Source organism: Lagopus leucura, unplaced genomic scaffold (assembly GCF_019238085.1).
Source record: "Lagopus leucura isolate 7727_CA_CO unplaced genomic scaffold, USGS_WTPT01 Super-Scaffold_100009, whole genome shotgun sequence".
Classification (NCBI taxonomy): domain Eukaryota; kingdom Metazoa; phylum Chordata; class Aves; order Galliformes; family Phasianidae; genus Lagopus; species Lagopus leucura.
This window is the reverse complement of record NW_024962266.1, coordinates 3493411-3515748: the sequence shown is the minus strand read 5'-3', so window position 1 is coordinate 3515748 and position 22338 is coordinate 3493411. Positions and strand designations below refer to the sequence as shown.

Here is a 22338-nt window from a genome sequence, read left to right as displayed (position 1 = left end):
TCCTTTTTATTTTATTGCTGGTCTTCAACTTGCTAGACTCTCTGCAAATGACCCTGTGCAAGAAATGCTCTGCGAAGAATGCTCTATAGAAGACACTCTGCAAAGGATACACATCAAATGGGGCCATGCTGTGTGGGCTGCACATCCCAAAGCATCCTGGCCATGGGTGCAGCTGTCCCTAGACATGTGCTGACATTCCCATGATGGGAATAGGTGGGTGGTGCCTGAGGGTGCAGGGCTGTGAGGCTCAGGGATGCTGCAGCAGTGGGAAAGGGGGGGACTGGAGCCTACAGTACCCCAAAATAAAGGATGAGATATGCTGTTCACTGGATGCACCAGCTGTGTAGGAACACCCAAATTCTAAAGATCCCCCGCTCTCCCAAAATCGTGGAACTATTTTACCACCTTGTGTGTGCATCACAGGTACTTGCTGCAGTGCAAATCTGGGGAGGCATTTTGGGATGCTGGCATGATGCTCCTGTGTTTCTCTTCCAGGCCCTGGCCATACACCATATTTCAGCGTGGCTTCGACTTGGTGCTGGGTGAGCAGCCATCAGATAAGATTTTTCGGTAAGTCTGCCTTCAGCTTCAACACCAATCCTTGGGTTTCCCCTTCAGTTACTGGTGCTAGTTCTGGGGAAGGTGCAGCATGTGGTCCCCCATGTCTTGGCTGACCTTAGTGCCCTGTACCACCACCTAGAGGGCATACGAGCTGGAAAGATCCTACTGCTGCTTTTTGGGGTCATTTGGGTGCATTTGGAAGACTTGTCCCTTCTTGACGCATCTCACAGAGCACCTGCCTCTGCTGCCTCCCCCTGCTAGCCCTGGAGCTGCGGCAGCCATGGACACCTTGGAGAGGAGGAATAAATACATGAATAATCTCTCGTTATCCTTCCTGCTCCCTACGCTCCCCAGCAGCATGCTCCTGGCAGATAGGTGCTCGAGAAGCCTGTATCCAGCTGGGGATAGATTTGGGACCAACCTAGCTCCTTTTGTAGGGAGGGAAGAGGTTTGAGGGCTGTGTTTCAGCAACAGCACTCCCTGCTCAGCCCTGGCATGATATCCCTGCATTGATGGGGTTTGGAGTTTCCCCCACGTGCTCACTCTCTTGACAGGTTCACCTACACACTGGGGGAAGGCATGTGGCTGCCACTGAGCAAGAGCTTTGTCATCCCTCCGGCTGAGTTGGCCATCAACCCCTCAGCTAAGTGCAAGACCGACATGACAGTGATGGAGGACGCTGTGGAGGTCAGGTAGGTGTGAGCAAGGTGAAGGCAAGGCTGTTTAATAGTTTCTCTAGCAAATATTCTGGTGGTGTGCCCATGGAGCAAAGGGGCACCCCAAAGGACATAGGGGCTGGTGAGAGCTGGGTACACCTTGTTGGCACCAAACAGAGTGGTGAAACACCTCCTACTCCCTACAGGGAAGAGCTGATGACTTCCTCCTCCTTCGACAGCCTGGAGGTTCTTCTTGACTCCTTTGGTCCTGTCCGTGACTGCTCCAGGGACAACGGGGGCTGCAGCAAGAACTTCCGCTGCATCGCAGATCGCAAGTTGGACTCAACGGGCTGTGTGGTGCGTGGCCAGCTTGGGATGAATATTTGTTGCAGTATGAGCTGGTTTTGGTGCAAGATGTGACCTTTTCATATTTCCCTAACGTTATTTTCTGATGAAGGGGCCTCTGAGAGCACCACCCTCATCTCACCTCTCTCTTTTCCCTTTGCCAGTGCCCGACGGGCCTGAGCCCAATGAAGGATGGCACGGGTTGCTATGACCGCCATGTTGGTGTTGATTGCTCTGATGGCTTCAATGGGGGCTGTGAGCAGCTGTGCCTGCAGCAGATGGTGCCTCTGCCCGACGACCCTCTGCTCTACAACATCCTCATGTTCTGTGGGTGAGTACCCCATCATCATTCCATGCTGGGGTGGCCTTGATCCCCACTGGAGGGGCTGCAGCTGATGGTGCGCCCTGCTGCTGGCTTCTCAGGTGCATTGAGGACTACAAGCTGGGTACAGATGGGCGATCATGCCAGCTCATCTCAGAGTCGTGCCCTGATGGTGTGGACTGTGGTGAGCCCCGTGAGCTGCCCATGAACCAGACGCTCTTTGGGGAGGTCTTCTATGGCTACAACAACCACTCCAAGGAGGTGGCCCCAGGGCAAGTGCTCAAAGGAACGTTTAGGTGAGTGGAGATGTGGAGAGATGACCAACAGTAGGGTCAGCCTTTCCCATCCTCTCTGCAACCCTTGGGTCTCCAAGACCCTGATCCAACCACATTTAGCCAAGCTTTGCAGGAGGTGGATGGGTTGCAGGTAAGGGCTCATCTGAAGATGGCCACCAAGAGCCACAATGGCCTTCATAAGTCATGACCAGAGGAAGAGCATGGTGCTTGGTAGAGTTTTAGGGATGGATCACTGGCCCTTGTTCCCTGCCCTGTTCTCCTCTCCCCACTGTACTTCCAGACAGAACAACTTTGCCAGGGGCCTGGAGCAGCAGTTGCCAGATGGACTGGTGGTGGCCACCGTGCCCCTGGAAAACCAGTGCCAAGAGGAGCTCTCAGACCCCACACCTGACCCCGAATTCCTCACTGGTGAGTGAGCTCAACCGTACCCTCATCCTCTTGGGGGATGCTGAAAGATGAGATGCATTTAGCCTGGCTTCAGCACCCAGTGCCCACCTGCATCAGCAGCTGTAAGGGAAGGCGATGCATTTCCCATATCTCTTTCAGCCAACAGCAAATAAGGGGAGCCTATAACATCACTGCCTTCTGCCAGCTTGTCCATTTGCAAGGGAAAGGCTGCAAATTAATTGTGTGGTGTAAAAGCTCAATTGTCCATCAGATAGTTGGGGAATTTGCGAAAAGGCTTTTTTTTATTCCAAGCAGAAATGTTTTCCAAATAGTTTTGACAGTTTGATAGGTTTCCAAATCAGAGTCACTGGTGTAAAGAGGTATTCAAAACCACAAATACGTTTTGGTTTGTCCTGTTGGTGTGTTATGGGCCATGAGGACTGAGGTGGGGTCCTAGCTCTGTTTGGCAATGCCCATAGGATATCAAAGATGTGACTTAAGGTGATGCCACCACAGCCGCAGCATCGTGAAGGGACTGGGGAATTCAGTGGCAATAATTCCAAAGAGGCAGAAGCCAGCAAATTATCCTATTCATTTCCCACTGCTCTGCTGGCTCTTTGTGGCTGATTAAGAAGGTGGGGAAAAAAAAATGGAAAAGAAGTGAAATCTGTGCTGTCAGTAGGCAGATCTGGGCATCGCTGTGAATACACAAGAGGCAGAGCTGCTGAGTAAGGAAGGGCTGTTTTTGCATAAACACTTTGCAGGGAAGAGCAATGCTTTGAAGCTGTTTGTAGCAGCCAGCACTGAAGGAAGAAGCACTGCAAGGCAGAGGACCTCATCCTCCTTATCCTCTGCCTCCCTTTCTTGCTGAGGAGGGTGAATGCACATTGTTTTCCTCCTGAACTCCTGCTGTGGGGCTGTTTAGCAGCAGGACTCACTGCTTCCCTGCTGAGCAGAGGTTTGCTACGTGGGATGTGTGGCTGTGGCACCGCTGGGGAGGAGATGGCTGAGTCCCAGCATCCCTCTGCAGCACGCTGCGGGATGCTCTGGCCACCAAAATAAAGGCCACCAAAACCCTCAGTTTGTTTTCTGGGGTGTTGTTGCAGGCTTGGTGGCTTCTTAGTCACTCTGCTCTCAGGAGTGGGGTCTGTCTCTGGGTTGACCACCCCAACTCTCATCCTGGCCATTTCCAAAAGGTTTCAGGTCTTGCCTAACCCCAGCATTGCCATGATGCCCCAAAGGACATAGGAAGGTGGTTTCCCTGTGCACACGTGTCCAGCTCAGTCCCCAGAGCCTCTGGGCTGGCCACAACCATGGTGTGATAGTGACTAGGCCTGCTAACAGCTCATTTCAAAAGTGCAGCTCTCATTAACAAAGCAATTAGCACACCTGGGCATGTCTGGGGAGGCAGGAGGGATGTGGGAGGAGGCTCATTATCTTCTGCTGTATTTTCTGGCCAGCAGGATGAAGTGAGCCCATGGGTTTTCCTTCTATGTTGCAGTGTTAATGCATGTGGAACAGCTGATGGTGGAGATATGATTTGTGCTGGCCCTTCCCCTTTTGTCATCTCACCCTGGTCATGGTGCAAGGTGCTGTGGCTGCTGTGGTTATCCCATGTCCAAGCGTCATGTTCTCTCTTGGCAGGGATGGTGAACTTCAGTGAGGTGTCAGGATACCCTCTGCTACAGCACTGGAAGGTGCAGTCTGTCATGTACCACGTCCGGCTCAACCAGCTGACCATCTCCCAGTGTAAGCATGTGGGGAGAAGAGGCAGTAATGGATGCATCACATGCAGGGTGGTGGCTGCTGGGGTGCTGGGTACACATCGCATGTGTAGAGGATCCAAGGGCTGAGCATCCCCAGGGATTTGAGCATCTGCAGAGGTTTGAGCATCCCCTCATGTTTTCTCCCCAGCCTTCAGCAATGCACTGCACTCTCTGGATGGGGCCACCTCCCGCAGGGACTTTGTGGCACTGCTGGACCAGTTTGGCAACCACTACATCCAAGAGGCCGTGTATGGCTTTGAGGAGTCTTGCTCCATCTGGTACCCCAACAGGCAGGTCCAGCGGCAGCTCTGGTTGGAGTATGAGGACATCAGTAAAGGTAGGAGCCCCAGGACTATTCCCGTAGCCACCCCTGGCTGAGCAGGAGCTGGGTTTGCCATTGGCACAGCAGGCACAGTGCCCAGTCTTTGCAAAAGCTGCGTCCCACCTCATTTTCCTATTTCCACCCGGCTCCCACTTACTGAAGCTGGTCCAAGGACTTCATGGACTGCAGCCAGCATCAGACCCGGCCAGCAAGGAAAATAAATACCCACATCCCTGGGGAGATGAAAGACGAAGGCGCTAATCCCACCAAGCTGTCCTGTCTGATTCTGGACTTAGCTGCTATTTGCCTTTAATCCTGTTCCTTCCTTTCCTTTGTCTCCTCCGTATCTGCTCTTTTCCACTCGCATCCTGGGGCCAGACTTTCCTCCTGCTGATGTGTGCTCCTCTCTTGGGTTGTCAGCACTTTACTTTCACTTTTTTTTGTCTGCACACCAGTGCTGTACTGGTCACCAGGTTCTGGAAAACTGGGTGGGGGGCTGGGGGACACCAACACAGCTCTGCTTTTGCTATAGAGGAGCAAGCATCTGCAGCCTGCTTTAGAACCAGCACAGGCAAGGAGAGAACTGGAAATCTGGGGCACTGGGGACCACTTGGGTGTAAAACACTCATTTCTGAGAATGGATGCTACAGGCTCCTGGAGCCTGGGCTTCTTCCCAAGCCCACCTGTGTCCAGCCCCACTGCTGCTTTGCTGAGGGCTGGATCCAGATGTAGCATCTTTTGATTGCGAGTACTTGTTGTTTGGGGTATTTTTTTTTTTTTTTTTTCCCTCCTGCAATTTCCTCCTCTTTGATTTTCCTGCTTGGAGGCTTTTCAGGTCTGGCAGTCTCTTTCCACCCACAACATCACATTTTGGTTTTGCTCTGGCACCTGCCACTTTCCCTCCTTTGCTTTTTGTTTGCAAACGTCAGGAGCTGGATATTGACTGAGAAATTGCAAGAGACATCTCATTCTCTGGCTCCTCTGCTTTCCCTCTGTGCCTGTGAAGCTGCAATTCACAGCCAGCCCAAAGTGATCCAATTCCAACTCGCTGGGGTGGCTGAGCAGTGCTCCTGCATCCAGGGCTTTGTTTAACAGCCCTGTTTTCCTCTCAGGGGTCTCAGGGATTGGCTTGGCAGACCCTTCCATAGGAAGTTCTTCCCACAGAGCTGTGGATGTGCTGCCAGCAGTGTCCCACAGCCGCAGCAGGCAATGCCCTCAGCCTCCTTTGGTTCTTCCCACCCTATTGCCTTGTCGTCATCGTTGCTATCCTCTTAAGAATCACCTAATTCTTGGGGACAAATGCAAGGAGGCAGGCATGAAGCAGCTGCTAAAAGGGATGTGCTCCCTGTGCCTCTGTGAGTGGGGGCTGCTGGCCTTGACAGAGGCTTTTTGGGAACCACGGGAGCAGAGAAAAGAAATTAGAAATGAAGCTGATTTAGAGGGAGGGACTAAATGGGTCCTTCATGAGCCTCCAGCTGTAAGAACGAGGCTCCCTCTCGTGGGGACCCAGTGCAAGGGTTGGCCCATCACCAGCCAGGCAAAGAGCTGGGAAAACTAAGGCACAGATGATGCCAGGGTGCACTTTCCAGTCTTGATTTCTGCTCTCAAAACCAGAGGGCATTTCATCCCTACAGGGGGGAGGGGTGGGTCTGGGCGCTCTCTCTCCTAGGAGCATCCCCTTGGCAATGGTATGGAGACCATCCCTGCCTCCCTCTTCATGGCAATTCTCTTTTCTCCCCTCCCCCAGGCAATTCTCCATCAGATGAGTCAGAGGAGCGTGAGCGGGACCCCAAAGTGCTCACCTTTCCTGAGTACATCGCCAGCCTCTCTGAGTCAGGCACCAAGCGCATGGCAGCAGGCGTGCGGATGGAGTGCCAGAGCCGCGGGCGCTGCCCCTCATCCTGTCCCCTCTGCCACGTCACCTCCAGCCCTGATGCACCAGCAGAGCCCATTCTGCTTGAGGTCACCAAAGCAGCCCCCATCTACGAGCTGGTCACCAACAACCAGACGCAGCGGGTGAGAAGCTTGGGGAGTGGTGGGATGGCATTACAAAGCTCTTTGTAGGCAGCTTGCATCACATCAAGTTTTGGCAGCTCTTGCTGACCCCATCCCCAGGGTGGATGGACCATGCTGAACCATTTCAGTGTCACCCAGCAGGGAACAGGTGAATCATAGTGATCTCTTCCAATCTTAGTGATTCTGAGATCATCCAGTCCAACCATCAGCCTATTGCCACTGTAAGTGCGTGCTCTGATGGTGGGATGCCAGACTGAACTTACCCGCTTCTCCTCACTCCCAGCTCTTGCAGGAAGCCACCATGAGCTCACTGTGGTGCTCAGGCAGCGGGGATGTCATTGAGGACTGGTGTCGCTGCGACTCAAGTGCCTTTGGGGCTGATGGACTGCCCACCTGTGCACCTCTCCCACACCCCATGTAGGTCTCTGTCTGGCCTCGTAATATGGTCGGTCTAGGAGGTGGCGATGGCCAATGGGGTGGTGATAGGGGGTGGTGGGGCTAGGGTGGCTTTGTGGGGCAGGTTTGTGGGGCAGTGGACCTTGCCCTCTCAAGGTGCTCACCAGCAAGCATTGCTCTCCAGCCTGCGGCTCTCCACTGTGCATGAACCCAGCAGCACGCTGGTAGTGCTGGAGTGGGGGCACTCGGAGCCCCCCATCGGGGTGCAGATCGTCGACTACCTCCTCCGCCAGGAGAAAGTGACCGACAGGATGGACCACTCCAAGGTGGAGACTGGTGAGTGGGTCTCACTGCAGGGAGGGTGGGATGGAGATGTTGGAGGACAATCTCTAGCTCCCTGTTTGCAAGGGGGTGCTGCAAAGTATTCCTTATCCCATAGGAAAGTAGCCCCTCCCTCCTTGCCATGACAGTGAGCCTTGCAGGGGGCCCACAGATGGCAGGGAAAAGCAGTGGGTTTGTCTCCACACCAAACTCATGTGTGAGCTTTGCTCTGCCTTTGCAGCTTGGTGGTGGGCATAGCCCTGGGGACGCCAGTGTCATCATCTGTGGCATGTCCTCTTTGCTCCCCCTAGAGACGGTGCTGAGCTTTGTGGATGACATCATCTCTGGTGCCAAGTCCCCCTGCGCCATGCCAGCCCAGGTGCCTGACAGGCTCTCCTCCACCATCTCCCTCATCATCCGCTGCCTGGAGCCCGACACCATCTACATGTGAGTCACCTCCTCCATGTGAGCCTCCCTCACTTCATGTGAGGGCCCAGGACCTGCAGCTTCACTGCTGTCCTTCTGGCCAGGTTCACCCTCTGGGGAGTCGATAACACGGGGAGACGCTCCAGGTCCAGTGATGTGACGGTCAAGACGCCCTGCCCTGTGGTGGATGATGTCAAAGCTCAAGGTGAGCCACTGACCTGTGCTGACCCGAGGCTTCATGTGTGCCTACACAATTGGAAAGCAGCCTCATTGTTCATGGGCATGGAGACTTGGTGGGGATTTGGATGTGGGTTGGAAAAGCTATGCATAGGGTACATATGTATCCTGTGCCTGGGCATAGGATTGAGCGTCCACAGGGTGATGCTTGGGACCAGTGACAGGAGCTCTCCTGACTGTTATGTCTCTGCACGTATCTCCTGTCCTGGCTGCGATGCCTCCTTCACCCCAGACAAACACAGATGCACTCTGTGCGGCTGAGAAGATGGATGAAGGGGAAGGAACTCAAGACATGTTGAGAATGGGTGGAGAAATAGCTGAGGAAAATCTTGCTTGACCTGCTGAGAAAGGAGCTGATAGCATAAGTGGTGTCTGAAGAAATCCCAGTTGTGTTCTTTCTTCTAGATAAATGGCATTTTACTAACAGTACCTGATGTCACCAACCATTTCTCTTCCTAATTGGGTCAAACTATGAGAACCTAAACTGGATTGATTAGTCCAGCTGAGCCTGGGGAATGACATCTACTCTGTTGTTCCTCCACTGCCTTGATATGACATTAATCATACCCCAGGGGACAAATCTTGGCTCCAGTAAATGCCACAGAGGATTTGTCTCTTGGCTTCGCTAGAGCTGAGCATTATCCTGGTGGACTTTGTTCTTTGCACCCCACTGAATACCCCTTGTTCTTCTGCCCAGAAATTGCAGACAAGATCTACAACCTCTTCAATGGCTATACCAGTGGCAAGGAGCAGCAAACAGCCTACAACACCCTGCTGGACCTTGGCTCCCCCAGCCTGCACCGTGTTCTTTACCACTACAACCAGCACTACGAGAGCTTTGGGGAGTTCACCTGGCGCTGTGAGGACGAGCTGGGACCCAGGTAGGCTCAGAAAGCAGTCCTGTGTGTAGGTTTAGGATTTGGCCATCTCCCTTGAAGGTCATAAATGTAGTAGGACTAGGTGGTGGAAAATCAGTCAGCCCATCATACTCTGCCACCCTACCAGGTGGCCTAGTCCCTTCATACTAAGCTCCACCAGCGCTGCTTCAGGTGGCTCTGGCCCATCCAGCTCCAGGGTGTAGAGATGCCCTCCCACTCCCTGCCTGTGGAGTCAAACAAATGTTCCCATCTCCTCCAGCATCTTGTCTTTGAGCAATTTCCTAGTAATATGGGTTTTTCCAGAAAGCTTAGCAAGTTGGGCTGTGAAGTTATGTGGGATGCAGTGATGTTTTGTAGCATCTGGCCTCCAAAGAACTGGACTCTTGAGTCTGGCTAGTAGTCAGGATTACTTCAAATGTACATCAGCAACAGTTCCTATCTACAAAATGCACAGTCCTCTGAGTGCCCTCCTCTGGACAGCTCTTCTTTCTGCTGTATTGCTGTTTTCCAGCCCTGCTTCTCCAGATCACCACTTATAGATTTCTAGCAGAGGATCAGAGATCCCCTTTCCTCCACATAGAATCACAGAATCTTTTGAGTTGGAAGGGACTCTAAAAGGCCATCTGGTCCCAGTCTCCGCACTGAGCAGGGACACCCACGGCTCCTTCAGTGCTCAGAGTCCACCCAGCCTGACCTTGGCTGTCTGCAGGGATGGGGCACCACCACCTTTCTGGGCAGCCTGTGCCACTGCCTCACTGCTCTTACTATAAAAATAATTCTTCCTTATAGCCTAAATCATCCCTCTTTCAGTTTGAAACCACTTCCCTTGTCCTGTCACTACGGACTCTGCTAAAGAATCTGTCTCCTCCTTTCTTACAGCCCTCCTTTAGATACTGACAAGCTGCTCTCAGGTCTCCCTGAAGCTTTCTCCTCCCCATACTGCACAGCCTTAGCTCTCAGCCTGTCCTCAAAGGGGAGGTGTTCCATCCGTTGGGTCATTTTTGTGGCCCTCTTCTGAACGAGCTCCAATAGGTCCACATCATTTCTGTACTGAGGGCTTCACATGTGCACGCAGCACTCCAGGTGAGGCCTCACCAGCACAGAGCAGATGGGCAGGATCACTTCCTTCACCCTGCTTGCCACGCTGCTTTTGGTGCAGCCCAGGATCTGGGTGGCTTTCTGAGCTTTGTGGACACATTGCTGGCTCATGTCCAGCTGCCATTCACCAGTACCCCCATGTTCTTTTCAGCACAGCTGTGCTCCATCCTTAAATCCCCCAGCTTGGTTTTGGGGATTGCCATGACTCAGTGCAAGACCTTGCACTTGTGTTTGTTGAACCTCATAAAATCAAGGTTCATAATTTCTCCCTAAGGGGAGTCAGAAAAATTCAATAAATATCTGATTGTTCTCTTGCATGCAAGGTCTCTTAGGCACCTCTCCTAGTTCAGCTTTGCTAAGGTTTCCACCAGCACCTCATTCCCACAGCACTGTGAGACCACCAGGCTTGGATTCATGTCTCACCTTTGTTTTGAGCCCAGCTGTGGTGGTGCAACTCTGTCCTCACTGCCATGTGTAAAATCTATCCCCAGTTTGCATGTACCATGACATCTGTTGTGGTGGGTTTTTTTGTGATGAGTGCATCAAATTCCTTAGTTTGGGAATCTGGATTTGTCACGTAGCCACAAGTATTGCCATCAGTGAGGAAACGAATGAACCCCAGCACGGGGTGGAAGCCTCATCTTCCAGCCCCATGTGGCAGTGAGGTTGGCATGGGATGACAAGAAATGCCACTGGATTATCTGAATATTATCATTTGCTGCATGAACCTATATGTCAAAGGGTGAATTCCACCCTCTGGAAATGCTCAGGATGGGATGACATGAGCTGCTGATGAATTGTTTGCAGTTCGCCCTGCTTGGAAAGACGTTTAGGCAGCTGCAGTCAGATCTGGTGATGACAAATCTTGGAAAGCAGGCCTCCTGTTTGATTGTCTGCAAGGGCAAAGCAGCCAGATTGGTGGTGACAGGACAAATCACTTGCAGATGATGTTATTTAGCCAGCAGAGAGTGTTTGTTTGAATGCTGCCGATGCTCCTTTGAAGCCATGGATCTGAACCCATGAGATTGGCTCTGCAATGTTCTTCCACCTCCATGCTGTCGTGCCGTCTTCTGGCTCTGCCTGCTTGGGGAACGCTCATACCCCTTTTTCAGGCTGGACCTCTGGAGGGTTTCAGCTACAGGAAAGCCAGTGTTAGCTTTGGCTGGGCCTGGGCTCATAAAATCGATCATAGACTGGCTTAGGTTGGAAGAGACCTTAAGGATCATGGAGCTCCAACCCCTGCCATGGGCTGGTTGCCCTCCACCAGTTCAGGCTGCCCTCCAGCCCAGCCTGAAGGGTCATCATCTTCTTCCAAGTGGCTCTGCCCTGGCTGGAAGTATGGTGTGGCTGTGGCTATTTCTATGTTCCCTGCATGTACCCTTGAGCTGTCAAGCCAGCACCAACACAGCTGTATGCTCTACAAGCAACTCTTGCTTATCCAAGCAAAAATGTGACAAAGAGGGTTATTTTCACCCTGCTATCATGATTTGTGTGTCTGCGACCTGCCCCATGCTGTGTGGATGCTGTTACAGCTACCGATGGAATGTCTTCTATCCTGACCCCATCAACTGACCTTAAGGCTGGCTGGAAAACTCCTTCCAGCCCTTGGATCGCTTCCATTTTCGTCTGGGTTTCCAGGCACATGTAATACTTGCCTGCAAGACACTTTATTTAGATCCATTACCTACACATTTGCCAGATTCCCTGGAGATTGCTGGAAGTGCTAGACAAGTTTAAGATGAACATAATGTTTTTTATCTGGACAAAATGTTGTTCTTGATAAGAGTGTTAGAAGTGCAGTTTCTAGAAGAAAACCATGAAAAGAAGAGAAAATAGTTTAGCTCATATTTGGCTTCCTCCACTGCTTCTTCCAACACAAGAGGTTGGACATTCAGCACTTCCCATTACCAGGATAATCCCACCCCAAAGCTGTGTTGCCCTAAGGGTGCTGCATGTCTTTCTTCTGTTGCACATGGATTCCTCCCCTCTCTTTCCACCACCTGACCTTGTCTCCTGGCTTTTTAGCTGGGCTGCACAGACAGCGTGGGTTGCCTGATGGCTCTTTACCAAATGCTACTGCTTGTTTTGCTCTCTGCAACTGGCAGATGCAAAATGTGCATTCCAAAAAAGTGGAGGGGGAGGGAGGTGCCACCACATCCCATTTTCTTTCAGAGCTTTTTGGAATTGAACTTACGTTGTATGCCTCAATATAGTCCTAGCTAGCATGCTGTCCTGTGAGACGCATTTCCTAAACCATTATTATGAACATTGTAAGTCATGTATCAGGAGTGTCATTGATTGTACTTACGTTTTATGATACCGCATCTTGTGGGGCTCATAACAGACCCCCACAAGCCAAATTAATACAGATAACAAGCATGAAATTGTGAATGCTTTTTTTCCCCTAACTCTCTACACTCAGCCTGCTGGTTCCTACTACTGTGCATTTCTTCTCCATCTCATCCCTCTTTGGCACTTGACAGGGGGGGGAAAATGATAATCCCAGCACATTGCCTATGCCATGCCCATGAAGATTATAGAATGGCTTGGATTGGAAGGGATCAAAGATCATCTAATTCCTAGATCTCCTTAGAGATGCGCTGCACTGAGCCACAAGTGAGCAGCACAGCTCCCAGGTGCAGTGCAGGGGAAGGGTATGTGTGGTGTCCAGGCATGTCATGCTTTGTGACTTATGGCATTTCTCCCCACTGCCTGTTTCTCCCACTTTCCTGCCCTGTGATTTGGGGTCCAGTATCACAGAATCAGTAAGGATTGGGAAGACCAATAAGATCATCTAATCCAGCCATCAGCTCATGCTTGTTAAGGTTCTAACCTGTGTCCCTTAGTGTCATTTCTATGCATTTCTTGACCCCCCCCACGGATGGTGACCCCACCACCTCCCTGGCTGCCAATTCCAGTGCCTCACCACTTTTTATGAGAAGCTTTTCTTACCTCCCCTGTGGCAACTTAAGGCCCTCACCTCTTACTCTATCATTGTTACCCAGGAGCAGAGGCCAACCCCCACCTCACCCCGGCCTCCTTTCAGGCAGTTGAAGAAAGCAGTGAGGTCCCCCCTGAGCTCCTCTTCTCCACACTGACCCATCCCATTCCCTCTGCTGTTCCTCATCAGACTTGTGCTCTAGATCTTTCAGAGCTCAGCTGCTCTTCTCCATTTCAGCAATGGAGGTGATGCTGCTTGATTAATCGCTGACATCCTCTATGCTCCATTTCCAAAGGGGCATTAAACCCTCACCAAAGCTGAACTTGCATGGGTATGATGCAGAGTAGAAGAAGAACAGGACGTGGACAAAGTCACGGGCATCCCTAACCACTTTACTTTTCTCTGTTCCCGCTCTTCTCATCCCCTTCCCACCACCCCGTTGCCTCTCTGCAGGAAAGCCGGCCTCATTCTCTCGCAGCTGGGGGACCTGAGCAGCTGGTGCAACGGGCTCCTGCGGGAGCCCAAGATCAGCCTGCAGCGCTCATCCCTCAAGTACCTGGCCTGCCGTTACAGCGAGATCAAGCCCTACGGGCTCAACTGGTCAGAGCTCAGCCGTGACCTCAAGAAGACGTGCGAGGAGCAGACTCTGAGCGTCCTCTACAATGACTATGGGGACAAGGACTACTGAGGGCCGTACCGTGGCCCTTCCGGGGTGGCTGTGGGGGTTTTATATATGGAGTGGGAGGGGAGGAGGGCATCTCTGGAGGTAAAAATTGGGACTGGGGAATGAAATAGCTGCTCTGTGCAGGACTGACTCAGTATTAGTTTCTTCTTCAACTTGGCCAACAGTCTTTCTAGGTAGGAGTCTTGTGGGACCCAGTTTTCTTGGTTCTTTTTCTTTGTTTTGCCAAGAGGTTCCTTAGCTGGTGGGTGTGGGTGCATGGCACAGGGAGGGCAGGCTGGAGGACGCAGCCCTCTGCACCATGTTATGTCCCTGCCCAGTCACAGGAGAAGCATGGTGATGCAAGTCAGGTTGAGACGCAAATGCTCATCATGGGGCAAAACAGTCACTGGGCATCCTAGAGGTTTTGTGGTTATTTTTCTAATTGTAAGGCATGAGGTGGAACCTGACTCAGTTCTGGCGCCACTGCAGGGCAGGGCTGGCCCTGGTGTCACCAGCCCAGGGAAGAGGAAAGAAGGTGGTGATAGAGAACCCAGCTCCTCAGGGTTCTTCTGTCATGGTCAAAGCCCACATCTGCTCAAAGATGCGAGTCCTCAAGGGCAAAGGCAAATTGGCCTCGGTGCCAGCAGCTATGTGGATATAATTTTTTGTTTGTTTGTTTGTTTGTTTTTGTGTGGGATTGAACTCTTAGGAAATCAACTGAAAAATCCCTTCCATTTCATTATTTTTCAAACCCACCATAGTAAAGACTTAAAAGCAATGACGAAGTAGTGTTTAGGAGAACCCCAGCCAAGACAGCAGTATCCAGTTGGCATGAACAAGGCTGTTTTCTGCTATTTGCTGCTCTTGAGCCATGGAGCAGCCCAAGGTGGGCATAGTGAAAGGAGTGGGACATAGCATACCTGTCCTACAGGGCTGCCTGTCCTTTGTGTTCTGTCTTCAGGGGATGTTGCTTTCCATATTTAGGCTCACATCTGCATCTCTCACTAGCGACTTTGTTTTTTTCCTAACAAAAAAAAAGAAAAAAAAAAAAAAACAACAAAAAAAAACCAGAGAACTGGGGTTGTTCTGGGACACTGGGCTGTGCTTATAGCAAACTGTTCTCCAGAACCCTTCTACCACTGCTGCTGTTGGATGCGGCACAAGGCTTCATTTTAGCTTCAGCTCCCAGCCTGCTTTGCAGAGGAGGCACCCCTGGATTTGTCGGCTGTGCATCTTTGATGTGGACGAGACAGGAACCCTGCTGTATTTTTTCTTTTTTCTTTTTTTCTTATGATGCCTCTTCAGAGCGAGATTTCCTTTCCATTTTTCAGTCTTGGCAGGAGCAATCTTCAGCCTGTCTCTTTCCATTTCCCACCTCGTTCCTACTGCTACCTGCCCAGGAGGCAGCTGGAGTATTTGTGTGGTGTTGGATGGGAGCCACCAGCGCTGCCTTCTGGTGCTTGCACTGCAGCCAGCCAGACAGCACAGGAACATCCTCCTGCAGGACCACCCTGCTCCATCCCTCCCTTCCCACTTACAGACCTCTCATTCAGGGCAGCACCTGGGAGTTGCTGTGAGCAGCCAGCAGCAGTCAGTATTACCTGGGCACCTGTGTGAAACCTGTGATGAATTCATCTAGCAGGGCTAGGTGGGCCAACACCTGCTTTTTGCAAGGAGAAAGTCAGCCAGGACCTTTGGACCTCTTCTCCCACGTCTCCTTATATTTGGATGTGCCAGATGATGCCAAAAGCTTGGTGCTCAAAACAAGACTGTCTCTACATGTACTTGGGCAGGCGTCCCGTTTCCTTCCAGCCACTGGGAATCCTGACCAGGATGCTTTGGGTTGGTCTTTTTGCTTCTTCCAGCCGACACCAAGTCATCCTTTAACTTCAGCCAGACAGCTGACCAGGGATGGGCACAGGGCACAACATCCAGCACTTCGGAGCAAAGCTTGGGCCAGGGCTGCTCTGGCCCATACACAGCTTGGTGACTGGCCAAGTAATACTGCTTACATAGCTTTCATATGGAACACAGAAGGGTTTTCTCTTGGTAGCAGCGTCCTGTCTTTCACTGCTGATGAAATTCAGCAGTTGAGATGAGAACAGCGCAGGAATGCTGCCAGGAAGACCCTGAGTACTTGCACCTTTCTTGTGGGCTTCTTCACCCAAAATTGATGATGGGGCACCATGGCTGTTTCCACTGTGTTCCTATTCCCCTACTTCAAAGCCCTTGTGTGGTCACTAAAAGCTCTGCAGAACCATCATCCCTCTGGGTTGGGCTCTTCCCAGGTTGACCCTGATCTGGCCACTGACCCATGCCAAGGTGGGTTTTGCTCCATGGGCCTGACTGTCTCAGTGTTGCTGCCCATCTGTGCATTGCCCCTTTCTGTGATAACCCTGGCTTTCAGGAGGCTTTCTTCTCAGTTTCTCACCCTGTCTCAGCAACTTAGAGATTTGTCTGAATTTGCATTCTCTTGTCCAAATCCCTGGGTTGACTCAAGAGCTCAACTCAAACACCAGCTACGTGCCACCATGTCTCAGACCAAGAGGGGTGCGTTCACCCCATAGCCGCAGACCATTCCTTGGGGAGATGTGTGGGGACAGCCCCCGGTGTGCCATACCTGCAGAGCTGATGTCCTTCCCCATCTGCCAAAAGGTCCTGCCCATGGCTCTGTGCAGTATTTCCTCTGCTGGACCTCTGCCTCTTTCTGTGCTGCTGAAGAGGATGGTTTTTGTCCCTTTCCTATTCTCCCTCACTCCTCTTCTCTCTCTCCTTGATTTATTTCTGAGTTAACGAGTGATCATTCACCTGAGAAGAACCTCTGGGCCATTTTCTTTTCTCTGCTATGCCCCTTCCCCATACTCGCCTTTCTACCTTTTACTTGTTGTGCCGTTATTTAACATATGAAGATGGTTTGGTCCTTTTATTTCAGAAGATGGCTACAATTCATGTTCCTTGATGTTATATTAAAACTCTAATGTGACGTTTTACTACTGTAGATTGAAAGTAGGGTGCTTTAGGGTGGGATAGCCACGGGGCAAGAAATGCAAGACCCTTACGGGTTACTTTAAAAAGGTTTTAAATGAAAACAACTACAAAAATCACTGTAGCACTATGTAAAACTCCAAATGATAATTCAACTGACTATTAAACGGAGCTGTTAGTAATCCGTGGCTCTGGCAAATGGGGGTGCTTGTTTATAGCTGTAGTCCTGTTGATGCAATCTGTTGGTGGTGGATGGAAACTCACAGCCTTTGAACTTGGTGCCTCTTCCCACAAGTTTAGCTGTCTGCTCTGGGTAGCCAAGTACCAAAACACAGCTGGAACCACATCCCACACCTGCTACCTGCTCCATGGCCATGGGATGGCACAGATGCCTGCGGGCATTTGGGTTTTGGGAAAGATGGCATGCCTTCATCCCGGGGCTCTCAGTCCTTGTTTTGGAAACCTCCATGAATGCTGGGAATTTGGGAGCAGAGTCTCAAATTAACCTGTTTTTATTCAGCTATAATGTGAATTGATGGCACTATCTGGCGGCCAACCACCCCTGGGAACTTCGGGCTCCATTTGGCAGACTTTTGAGAGAGGTCCAGCAATGTAAAGAACACCGACTGCCTACAAGTGATTTGAAAATCAGTGCCTGAGCAGATACAGCAGGTAATAAGGATGCCTTGGTAGTCTTGTGTAGTGTGAGTTTTGTTCTCACTGCTCATGACCATACAGCATGCCCGTAGTTGGCCCCTTCACCAAGATTAGAGTATTTTCCCACCAGCTCTGTTAAGTATCATGGAACAACTTAATTTTTTTCTCTCTTCCCACTGCTAAATTGCAGGAAAATATGTTAAAAATACACCCAATGCTTTCCTCCTGCTATTTTCCATACAGCTAAGTGCTGTGGCAGCCACTGCACTATAACTTGTGGAAGAGAAGGAGAAGGAGGTTGGTGGTGAGGTGGAGGAAGAGCAGAGGGGCCACGTGTTTCCAGGGTGTGTGGTTGCAAGTGTGAGCAGTCCAATGTGCCCGTGTCATCACACCTTCAAAGAACCATCCCATCTAGAAATTGGCAACCCTGTCCATGGCAGGGGGGTTGGAACTAGGTGATCTTTAATATCCCCTCCAACCTCAGCCATTCTATAGTTCTACAAACTATTCAACCATAGAATCATGGAATGGCTTGGTTTGGAAATGCTGTCTCCTCAAGGGTTTGAAAGCAAGGGGCTAAATTCACTCCAAAAATGGCAAAGTGAGCTGGAAGGGATGCACCACCAGCTGAAGCTAAACAGCAGCTTTAGGCCCTGGAGAAGGGGTAGGCAGAGCCCAACCTTGCTCCTGATAGTGTTCCCCAGATCCTGAGCAGCAAACAGATGTGTTATGAGGGTTGCTGTTGGCCATCCTGGAAAAGGAGTTGCTAGAAGGGGTTTCTTAATTAGAGAGTGGGCATGAATGACACTGCAGCACAGGAGCCCTCATACAGGGTATCACGTCCCCATGCTCCCAGGATCTGTTTCATTTCTTAATGCCATGCGGACTTCTTGAACAGTGCACTTGCTGTCAAAGATTTCCCAAATCCAGTCTGCACAGTTGGAAGCACCACTATCCTTATTGAACTGTGTAACCTTTGTCTTGGGAATGCAGAGGCCTCTTGCTCTGAAGTTTGGTACTTGGTGATGAGGGGATGAGATGAGAAACCAGCTCTTCACTTGGCTACTGTCCTGGATATTATTCTGAGTGCAAAACCTATACCTGGAATCCTGGTTGCTTGGTTGCTACCTCCACGCTGGACGCTGCAGAGCCTTGTAATGCCCTGTTCTCTGTAGGAGTTCCAGTCCTTCCTGATCTTTCCACTCACTCAGCCATGACTCACCTTCTCCACCGTCTGCAAGGCAGACATGGCAGAGGAAAGACAAACAGCTCCCAGCACAGATTTGGGCTGATCAAATCCTGCCACGTGAAGTTGGGGTTCTTAGGGCAGGTGAGTGTAGGAGCCAGGATGCAGAGAAGGGGACACTGGCCACCAACTGGTGTCCTCTGCCTTGGGGACATGGGGTGTTCGTGGGCTTTGGAGTCTTCCATGGGACAGGGATCATCTGGTACTGTGGCATCAGTTCATTTTGGTCCCTGTGTCCTTATACCTGGGTGCCACAGTGAGGTTGCCCACTTAATGCAGGGCTTTTTTGTGCACATATACAAGGAATAGCTGGTAGAAAGGAAAGAATGAGAGGGAGGGAGGGAGGGAAGGAAGAGAAGGGGAGATGGGGGGAGGGAGGAGGGAACGGAAGGGAAGGGAGGGAGGAAGGAAGGAAGGGAGGAAGAGAGGGAAGGATGAAAGAAAGGAAGGGAAGGGAAGAACAAGAGAAGAGAAGCAGAAGAGATAATTAGAGTGCTTCCCCAAATGTTTACATGCCCAACCGTCTTCCCCTCCCAGCCCAGACCAACTTCAGTTGAAGCAAGGAAGCAGGAGAGGTGAAGGATGAGAAGATTATTTATTTTTCATAGATTTTTATAAAAAATAATTATCAAATACAAAAAAATAAAAATAGCAGCAGCCTCCATTGTGAATAAAACCCTAAAGGGGACACAAACCACTCAGTGTTGCTATAGAAGAACAATATTTTGGTACGTAGAAGCTATCCTTTCATGAGAAGCACAAATCTCCCCCAGCCAAGCCAGCACCTTGCCCACCAATCTTTATGCCCATGGTGATCAGGGATGGGTCATGCCCAAGACAACAATTTTAATTAAAAAAAAAAAAAAGTCAAATGTTGGCATCTAAACACATAGGTGCCCAAGTAGAGCTGATATTGAGCAGGTGGCAAGATACCAGGGCATGAAATTCTCCTATCTATCTCCGTGGGTCACCTGCACTCCATGTATGTGTGGCTACCATGGCCCCATGTCCAGCAGTTCCCCAAGGTGTCCCTCAGCCCTGCTATGTCTGTGATGGGGTAGGCTGGGACACCAAGGCAGGAGGAGGCTGGCTGTGGGGTGAGAGATAGGGAAAAGGCTCAGAGGAGGTCACAGCATCTCCTGCCTGGGACTGCTGGGATATCCAGGTGCCTCTGCCCCCTGCTCCTTTCCTTCAGCCAAATGAAATTCCTGACCACGTAGGCTGCAGGAAGGATGCTAGCAAAAAGCCAAAGGATGCCTTGACAATCCCCAGTCTCTCCACACCGTGTCACCCTCTCTCCATTGCTTGGTGCCAGACAAACCCTGGTTCGGAGCCTGGCTCCACTGGCTCAGCTTGTGCTCTGGGGATGTAGTGGAGCAGATGTGGGGCTCCAGCCACAGAATGGGGTTGCAGAGCTCCTGGACACAGATGGGTTTCTATGCTCTTGCTCCATGGTCCATTCTCTGCTCTTTCCAACACTTTTGTCTTTGTAGCATAAGACCAGCAGTGACAGTCCCAGCTGAGCCAGTACCTTCCCTACCCTCTGTATCTATGGGGCTGTGTCCAGACTCCAAGCCTGTGGAATCAGCCCTGGGAGCCAAAGTTTTTTGCTGGGCTCTTTCGAGGCTAGGAGCAAATTTGAAGGTTTTCACTTGGTCTCTACAGAAGGAAATGACCCAAGAAAGGCTGTACTGGGCATGCAGTGCAAAGGGCCACAGAGATGGCAGTAAGGAAAAGCTCAGTGGGAGATGGTACTCAAAGAATCCTGATGAGTCACTGGGGTTCTCCCCTCCCTGTGCTACAGGGCCTGTTCTCCTCCAAGATCTGCTGACTGCACTGTTGAAGCTCGTGTTTGGAGATAGGGGAAAGAAAAGGAGGACCCCTTCAGCCTCCTTCATTGCAGAGCATCACAGTTATTCTGGCTTGCCCATCACATCCTTCATCTATCTGGGTCTCAACAGCCAAGGCAAGTCTAGGGCACAACATCCCTTTTCAACCTCAAAATCCTACTCCAGGACCAGAGCAAAGCAAAGCTCCAGTGAATCCCAAGGGCAACACCTGCCATCAGCAGATACTGAGAGTACCTTGAGGTCCTGGCCTCCACGCCATCCACCAGGAACTCCCTCCTAGTTGGCTGGGATGTTTGGCTTCTCTCTCTGTCGTCCTTCCAGCTCTTGCTCCGCAAATGAGGGGAAATTCCCTGCTCTTCCTGCCCTGACCTGCACTTTTCCCAATGGTTTGTACTTCACAGCAGCGTGGGTGTGTGACAAAGGGTATCCTTTCTCAGCTTCATCAAGAGCAAAGAAAATATAATATATAATACTTTATATATATTATATATATATATGTATATATATATATAATTAAGTTTAAATATTTGCAGAGATCACAACTACCTCGACCTTGCTAAAAGAAGCCTGTACAGCAGAGGGAGGGGAGTGAATAGTGACAAAATCCAGAGCAAAAACGCTGCACCAGGACACATGTCTGCAGCCGCATCCAGGCTCCTGGTGCCGGACCCCGCGCGGAGCCCCTTGGGCTGGACCCGAAGTCCCCGGCAGGAGCCTATGGGGATGGGGATGGGACCACCTGGCCTCCTTTTCCACAGCCACCAGCTACTCGGCGGCCTCCACTGCCATCCTCCTGTCTGGCTCATCCTTGTGCCTCCTGCCCCGGCACCCTGCTGCCTCCTTTGGTGTCCCTTCACTCCTCCGGCACTCGCCTGACTGATAGAGGCCCTCCATGCCCCCTCTACTGGTTCTCCTCAGCCGCCGGGTCGCGGCAAGTACACTCGTCCTGGTCACAGTCGGCAGCAAATGGGATCACCTGCAATGACGCAAAGGAGATGTTAGCCCAGATCGAGCCTCCGCTCTGAGATCCCTTGCCCAACTCCATAGTATTTCTCCATCTTGGTATGGGCAGGCTTTGGGCTGAAGGTGGTGTAGAGGAGACCACCAGGCTTCACCATCACTGAGAAACAGCTCCGCTGTGGGGTGTCCCAAGCTGTGCCCCATGGCTGGGCTTTGTTCTTAGTGTTTTCCTCTTCAGCAATTTGCATTTCAAATTTGCCATCACAGGTGAGCTTGTTCTTGTGCCCCAAACATTAGGGGTAAATGCTCAATGGGCATTAGCCATTTGGACTAGGGGAGACATGTCTAGATTTCAGTTTTACTTTGACCCACATTGTCTATGTCTGAGCCCATGGTCCTGTCCTTCCAGCTGTTCCTGGTTCTCCAGGCTCAGCCATAGTGTGGCCTTGTCCTTTCCACCTCTTGGAGGAACTCAGCACCTCCTACCCACAGCAACCTCCATATTGCCTGGTGTAGGAACCAAGTTATATGCCTACAGTTCTTGTATGCAACAGATAAAGAAAACCCAGGCAGGCTGGATGCAGCGTGGTCAGGAATGCTCTTTGGCAGGAGAGGCAGTGGGTCCATCTATGGTCATCCACATGCATGAGAGAAGGTTGACTACATCAACTGTATCCAGCCAAGCAAGCTTATGTCACCTCAGCCAATGACAGCAGAGCAGGGTGGAAGGGCACCAGCAGAATATCTGGCTCCTGGTCAACAGATGCCCAGCAGTGGGCCATGGGAGTTGAGGTAACCAGTTCCTATGGAGACTTTATGCAAACCAGGCTCAAAGCCTGGAGTTTTTCTAACTGTGGGAGCATATCTGATTTTTGGCAGCCAGTGAGAGGCTGGAGAATTTGGTGTGTTCCGTCCTTAACAGAGAAACACAAGAGGCTCGTGCTGCTGGAGAGCTGCCTGTGGGGCACACAAACTGGGCTGTGTCTCCTTGGGACTGCCTGTCCTTTA

At 51.1% G+C, this 22338-nt stretch overlaps 2 protein-coding genes across 2 annotated transcripts in view; one reads left to right on the top strand and one right to left on the bottom strand.

The window, feature by feature from the left end:
* ASTN1 (astrotactin 1) overlaps positions 1 to 13675 on the top strand; it is a 38611-nt gene extending 24936 nt beyond the window's left edge. Inside the window, exons 9-23 of the mRNA XM_042873576.1 lie at positions 496 to 570; positions 1116 to 1253; positions 1424 to 1574; positions 1727 to 1893; positions 1986 to 2180; positions 2461 to 2588; positions 4212 to 4316; positions 4482 to 4670; positions 6403 to 6671; positions 6955 to 7088; positions 7252 to 7403; positions 7700 to 7835; positions 7919 to 8019; positions 8749 to 8932; positions 13422 to 13675. Coding sequence (XP_042729510.1) covers positions 496 to 570; positions 1116 to 1253; positions 1424 to 1574; positions 1727 to 1893; positions 1986 to 2180; positions 2461 to 2588; positions 4212 to 4316; positions 4482 to 4670; positions 6403 to 6671; positions 6955 to 7088; positions 7252 to 7403; positions 7700 to 7835; positions 7919 to 8019; positions 8749 to 8932; positions 13422 to 13656 — 2359 coding nt within the window. The 3' untranslated portion in view covers positions 13657 to 13675. The remainder of the gene's footprint in view (positions 1 to 495; positions 571 to 1115; positions 1254 to 1423; positions 1575 to 1726; positions 1894 to 1985; positions 2181 to 2460; positions 2589 to 4211; positions 4317 to 4481; positions 4671 to 6402; positions 6672 to 6954; positions 7089 to 7251; positions 7404 to 7699; positions 7836 to 7918; positions 8020 to 8748; positions 8933 to 13421) is intronic.
* Positions 13676 to 19378: 5703 nt separating this feature from the next.
* The window catches only part of PAPPA2 (pappalysin 2), a 73813-nt gene continuing 70853 nt past the window's right edge, over positions 19379 to 22338 (bottom strand). The window contains exon 22 of the mRNA XM_042874162.1: positions 19379 to 21346. Coding sequence (XP_042730096.1) covers positions 21272 to 21346 — 75 coding nt within the window. The 3' untranslated portion in view covers positions 19379 to 21271. The remainder of the gene's footprint in view (positions 21347 to 22338) is intronic.